Source organism: Sinocyclocheilus anshuiensis, unplaced genomic scaffold, assembly GCF_001515605.1.
Source record: "Sinocyclocheilus anshuiensis isolate Anshui unplaced genomic scaffold, SAMN03320099.WGS_v1.1 scaffold1966, whole genome shotgun sequence".
In the NCBI taxonomy this organism is placed as follows: domain Eukaryota; kingdom Metazoa; phylum Chordata; class Actinopteri; order Cypriniformes; family Cyprinidae; genus Sinocyclocheilus; species Sinocyclocheilus anshuiensis.
Genome location: NW_015546147.1, coordinates 369,006 through 376,068, shown reverse-complemented (window position 1 = coordinate 376,068; position 7,063 = coordinate 369,006). Strand labels below are relative to the sequence as shown.

Below are 7,063 nucleotides of genomic sequence, written 5' to 3'. Positions count from 1 at the left end.
CATTTTGCAGATGAGCAAAAAAAATATGGTTCTTTATTATTTAAATAGCAGAATACTTCTTTGATACCACAGCAACAACTAGTAGCGTATAGGGATGTAACGATTCACTCAACTCATGATGCGATGCGATTCACGATACTGATTAATTTTAATACTAATTTTTCTTTTTAACAAAATGAGATTTAAGACCAATTATAAATGAAAAGGTGTCCTTTTATTATTTCTCCAACAAAATGCAGCACATTTCTTTGTGAAATTGAAATATGTCAAATAATAAAACTAATTTGAAATTTTAAAACAAATCCTAAATCAAATAATTAAATAATACAAATACAATAAATCTCTTCATATAAACAAACTAATGCTTTGGCTGTGCTTTTTCCATTTAAAATCAGAGGCAACCACTTAATTTTAATCACGATCCAAACAAAAATGCTAAATACATGCTATTTACATTGCAATTAGACAAATTTCAAAATTTGAAGCAAAAACAGAATGGTCTGATTTTAGCTTTGTGAATGAGACGCAAATGTCACTCTCTGACAGCAGGTGGCGCTTATGGAACAGCAGGTATTTATAGGCTGCTGCCCCTTTAAGACCGAATGCACGGATCCAATATAATGATGCACTTGAGATTTCTTTCTCCACTGTTTACGTTCACTTGAGACATAACCGACTGTGTTTACGAGAATACTTGCAGAGACAGTTATTTTGAGTGTATGTGTTCATTCAGATGTAAGGATACGTGAAAGAGGAATCAATTCTGTGTACGCGCATTGTCTGAAACATGGCTCTCTGTGCACACAGCTCAGAATGTTCGTGAATAGTTTAAAACACTTGAATGTTTAAATCAGCAAGACTTAGAAACACGTGCAAATTATCAACTACTATCCGTTTTACCCCTCCAAGCTAGTGAACAAAGCAAATCAAGGAAGGAATTTTATATCACTGTTCAAAATAGCCCGTCGGGCAGCGTGGTGAAACATTTTGGTAGCCCGACTGGAAAACACAACAGCCCCGGGACATCGGGCTAGCGATTTTGCGAGCCCTGCGGAGGATTTTAAACATGTTTGATATTTTGAGCAAATTTTAGAACATATATTGTTTTCATTATTATGTGTTTCCTAGCCACAAGGCACATGTTTCTCTGGGAGTTTGTTGTGATAAGAACAACTTTAAAGTCTGGTGGTGTTTGATCCTCAGTCGTTTAGTGTATGATGGTCAGTTTTTCCTCTGTGACTATTAAAGTTGAATTATAACAAAGTGCAGTAAACGGGAAAACTATTTGCACTACAAACCAGTGTTTATGATTATAATAATACATTAAAATAATATGATTAAAAAAAATTTGCAATGTAAAGCAGTATTACAGACTGTTTTTGTACAGGTACAATAACTGGAAGCGAATGATAATGGAAGCCTTGCATATTCTGTCCGCATCCGTTCTTATGCCAAAAATAAGGTGAATTCAAAAGGCGGCCAATGAACCAGTAGGTAAATAAATGCAAGAAAGAAGGCCAGCTGCAATTCAGTATGAAAACATTTCAATGATGTCAACACTGTCAGCTACATTTTCAAGGCTAAACATTCTATCAATGTTGATGGAGATTTTTTCCTCAAAAATGTTCACAAAAAAAGCGAAAATATGTACTACATCTAAGGGTGCAGTAGTTGCCAATTTAATTGCAGAAAATTAAGAATAAAAGACAATGAGATAACAGAAATTCAACAGCTGCTAAAAAACCCATTATGTTAGCCGCTATTATAACTGCTATTATAACTATTAAGACGTTTTTATTTTTAGAATTTCTATTGTCATTTTAATTTTGATTAACGTTTTAGTAATTTAGTTATGCTTTTGTCATTTTATTAGTTTTTTAATAGTTTTTAGTCTTATAGTTTTTATTAATTCCCATTTTAAGTTTTTAGTACATCGACGTAAACTTAATTAAAATGAAAAATGTTGCTTTGGCAACTAACTGAAATGAAATAAGGCTAACTTTTTTATTTTATTTTGGTTAATATTTCTTTTATTTCAAGTAAATTTTTTATGGTTTTCATTTCAGTTAACTATAATAACCGTGATCCCAACAGTCCTCAAAAAGCATAATAGCCTGACTGATTGGGAGTCAAATGAAACCCTCCATCCTGCTTAAAACTCAAATCCTTTGAAGCGCTTTGCTGTGAAAACACTATAACAGCTTGAAGTGACATTTTCCAAAATGACAAGAGAAAGAGATCAGAGGAAACAGATTAAAGAGTGCAAGGAAGGGCTCGTTTGGTCAGATAAGTTAGCTTTGAATATAAAGGCCAAGCTCCTGAGACGCAGCTCAGTTGAACATATTCAATCTTAGGTCAATTTCACTTTGCTTATTAATCATTTATGCTATGTGAGATTTCACTGCCAGTGCCATCCCTGCTATCAGTGGGATGCTTTTGGAAAGGGGAAATTTGTATTGTTAATATTTAATAAGATCCTACAGGAGCTAATATTCAATTTGGCACCATGTGTGTGCACTGAATCTCTGTGTTGCGCATGTATTGCCGTTAGAAACTCAAGGCTACTTTCAGATTCTGAACAGCATAAGAATTGAGCATATTATGCATGAATTATCCCAGAAATTACAGCCAGTGTTTGGTTGTATTGGAGTGTGTGCATGTAATGCCACCTCTAAACACAACACAAATGGGCCGCACACAGTGATAGGCCACTACTCACCGAAGTCTACGAATGCAGATTGACCCACTTTCTTCGCATTCTCCGGTGCCTTTCCAGACAGGGCTTGGGTGAAGTTCCCGTCCTAATGAACAGAAAGATTTAACAGGATTAAAACACACACTTTTCATTTCATATAAAAAGTAAATTTCCTTTCATGCAGGGCTTACAACTGTAGAAAATAAATATTGTCCTTGAGCAGCAGGAAAAAAATGCCTTTAATTTCTAAAGTGTCAGCGGAGCTGTCAGAACAGAACTAATAATTCAGTGCATCAGCCGCTGTGGGCATGAATGAGAGGGAGCCCGTACTGACATGGGTTGGGGATCGTTGTTGCTCGTCTGTACTTCCTGATGGACATTACGAGACAAAGCAGCAAGACAAAGCAAATGTGTGGTCTGATAGTCTGACCAGCTGAATTTAAAGGGGAAGTTTCAATCTGATTGACAGGGCATGAGGCAGTGGGGCAGAGAGAGCAGGAGGTAACAGACGGCAGACGTGCGGTGTTGGTGTGGACCGAAGGTGACTGGCAGGTAGGCAGCAGGGGTCACAGAATGACGGCTAATTGGAGTATGGAGGGGTCAGAGGGCAGGGTAAGGCTACTGTGCACATTGATTAGCCCATGTAAGCCAGAGCACAGCATGTCACTGGTGATCAAAGCGCATCTTGGAAACTCACTAAGACAGGAGCTTCAGAAAAGCCTGGGAGACTCAGCCTACGTGCTGAACACAGGCCTCCACACAAAAAATGCTATACAGCGCACTGACTGTCCACTACAATAACGTGAAGAGACACATCCATTTCACAAGGACCAGATCAAAGCCACATTACTACTGAACGATGAGTCATTCGTTATGGCCGATGCTCACTACAGGTCTTACAGGGTACGGATAGAGAAGACAGGTAGAAGAACATGTCAGAATGAATGAAAATGAAACAAAACGGAAGGACGTCAACAGAACAAAGAGAAGGTGAGACACAGGGCTATACTGTTTTATATATCACCATCAGGAGGCTACAGCCTTCTGTTAAACTGGTTTAAATGACCTTTTTCCATATTAATCTACACTTCATACACCACAAAGCAACAAAGGTGTCTTCACTGAGGAGAGTACTGAATCTGGCCACACCGCCATAAAGCCCAGATTGGTGGACTGTTGCAGTGAAGTTTCTCCGATCTCCATATACAGTATGATCATGAAGCTCAATAAGAGTGACCATCAGCTTCTTGGTCACCACTCTAACCAAGGCTCTTCTCCTCTGATTGCTTAGTTTAGTCAGGAAGCCAGAGTCCTGGTTGTTCCAACCTTCTTCCATTAAGGATTATGGAGGCCACATGCTCCTGTGAACCTTTAATGCAGCATTCATTTTTTGTAGTTTTCCCCAGATCTGTGTCTCAACACAATCCTGCAGACCGTTCCTTTGACCTCATGGCTTGGATTTTGTTCTGATATGATTTTAAGCTGTTAGACCTTATTTAGACAAGGTGTGTGCCTTTCCAAATCATGCCCAATCAATTGAATTTGCCACAGGTTAACTCCAGTTGAAGTTCAGAAACACCTCAAAGAACATCCAGCAAAACTGGAATTAACTGGAGCTAAATTTCAAGTGCTTTTTCATTTTTAAAAATAAATATGCAAAGTTGTCACAAATCTGTTTTTTGCTTTGTCATTATGGTGTATGAAGTGTAGATTGATGTGGAAATAAAGCCATTTAAAGCAGTTTAACAAAAGGCTGCAAAAATGTGGGGAAAAAAATATATACAATTTAAATGACTAAATTATTAAGTGTTTCACTAGAAAGCTGGCCTCCAACAGCTCGTGTTCCCTTGTCATTCTCTGAGTTCCAGTGTATTTTCTCCAGCACTTCACGAGAACACGCCGCCCCCCCCCCGTACACTCGCACCCACCGGTAACTGACCATAAATTGCTTCATTACCTCCAGTACCATCTGAAGCTCAGTCAGCACAAAACACCTCAGTCTAATCGCTTCAGCTCAGCCAGATGCATCATTTCTGTTAGCTTTTAAAGTCGTTCAAAACCAAGATGGCAGGGTGGTAATTGGTCTCATTATATGTGATGACACACTGCTTTGGATCACAATTTGAGAGGGGAATAGGGGAAAAATATAAAAAGATACTAAATGAGCCTCTGCCAATCTTCTAATATTATTTTGAAATAATAAAATTCTAGGTTTTGTAAAGAAACAAACTGAATCACATGAAACATTAAGAACAGCTATGGCACATTTCTTTAATCTTATAATATGTAAAATAGTCAATTATGTTGTGAATATGTAATATTCACAAAAATGCATTCATAAAAAAGACACATTTGGCACCATAATGGACTATGTGTGTTATTTGTCTCTTTGTAGTGGTTGTCCCACTTGATAAATGGAGCTGGTTTATGCGGCAGCTCTTGGCCTGAGGGTTTTGTTCATAATTCTCACGAAGCACAAAACTCAAATGTATCCTTCCTTCTGTGTGACAGTGTTTATCTATCTCCATGGAAAACTCCCTTGAGCCTTCACTCTGAAACTGCAGGCACGCATCTGGCGGTCATGTATTATATCGATTGGTGTATGATTGCGGGAGGCAGTTCAACTGTAATGTGATTGTGGCTTATGTAAAGATAATGGTGACTTGACTTGCTCACCCTAATCTTCTCAGAGTAGAATGAGGCTGTGTTGAGTCACAGGGTCTGTCTCATTGGATTGATTGAACAATGATGTTAACAGGAAGGGGCTGCAACTGTGGCATGTTGGTCGCAAGGGGTTGTGAGTAACTGGGTGTTTAGCTGGAGAATGACTACATAGAATCAATGTTCTTAAGGGGGAGTGTCTTCGAGACAATTCATTTATGGATGTTTGACAATTAAAAAGATTTAGAAGAAATTAATATCACATGTGAAAATGAACATTTCATTTCTAAGCACTTATTGAACTATTGGTTCTAATTTTGCTCAGGCTTGTTACATATACAGCAGGTCTCCTTAAAACAATAGCTCATTGAAGTTAATTGAAAACCTGTATGATTTTCTTACAGAGATATTTTGAAAACCATATTTTTTTGTGATTGACTTTCAATGTATGGACAAAAACAATTTTCAAAATCTTTTATTTTGAGTTCCACAGAATAAAGAAAGTCATACAGTTTCGGAATAACATAAGAGTGGGTAAATCATGACAGAACTTTCATTTTTGGGTGAACTATCCTGTGATATAAGGACACTAGTCATTTTGCTGCCTTAGACCACCATCCAAACATATGGCAGCTAACCTGTTTTCAGATCATGCACAAATATTTTCATATTTTTATTCAAGTTTCTGTTGGTCTGGGCCTAAATTTAGATGATCTTATAGACAGGAAATGATCTTCCTGGCTACAGGCAGTTTATAATGGCCAGGCAGCACTATTGGAATTGTAAAAGCTATAAAAGAGGATGTGCCATAACATTCTCTGAGGGCTGTTGGACTGAGGCGTTTTGCTAATGCTTACTAAATGCTGAACCTTGCTGTTTGATGATCATTAGCAAACAGAAAGCAGTCTGTTATAATAGGCGCTATGCATTTTAAGAGATTTATGGAGTGAATAGCGTTAATTAATTGTTGCTTTTCAACAACAAAATCTCTTGCTGCTTTGCCATAACCATGTTAAATCCCTGATTAACAAGTAGAGCAGAGAGGAAACTTCACAGTAAATAAATAGAGAAGAACAGAATAAATCAGCCTCCCTCTGGCCTCATTACATGTGTGTATTTTAAATTTATTGTATGCAGAACACACATAGTAAAGCTTTACAATAATAGTTAAGGTGACAATCACAATTATTTTGCTCAAAAAATTATAACCTTGATTATTAATCAAGATTATTCTCATTTGAGATTTTTTTTTAACATTTAATCAGAATTATTCCACTTTCAAGTAAGCACAAATTTATTTTACCTCATCTACAGTAGTTATAAACAAGCTACAGGTAGTTCAAAATGCAGCGGCTAGAGTCCTTACCAGGTCAAGAAAATATGATCATATTACCCCAATTTTACAGTCTCTGCACTGGCTACCTATTAAGTTCCGTATCAGTTACAAAATATTATTACTTACATACAAGGCCCTTAATGGGTTTGCTCCTGTGTACCTAACTAGTCTTCTACGATGCTACAACCCATCACGTTCCATAAGGTCGCAAAACTCTGGACTTTTGGTAGTACCTAGGATAGCAAAGTCCACTAAAGGAGGTAGAGCTTTTTCGCATTTGGCTCCCAAACTCTGGAATAGCCTTCCTGATAACGTTCGGGGTTCAGACACACTCTCTCTGTTTAAATCTAGATTAAAGACACATCTCTTTG

The 7,063-nt window shown here is 37.4% G+C and overlaps 1 protein-coding gene across 1 annotated transcript in view; it reads right to left on the bottom strand.

Annotated features, from left to right (window-relative positions):
- The window catches only part of LOC107701234 (T-cell immunomodulatory protein-like), a 134,528-nt gene that overhangs the window by 88,013 nt on the left and 39,452 nt on the right, over positions 1-7,063 (bottom strand). The window contains exon 8 of the mRNA XM_016503194.1: positions 2,720-2,801. Coding sequence (XP_016358680.1) covers positions 2,720-2,801 — 82 coding nt within the window. The remainder of the gene's footprint in view (positions 1-2,719; positions 2,802-7,063) is intronic.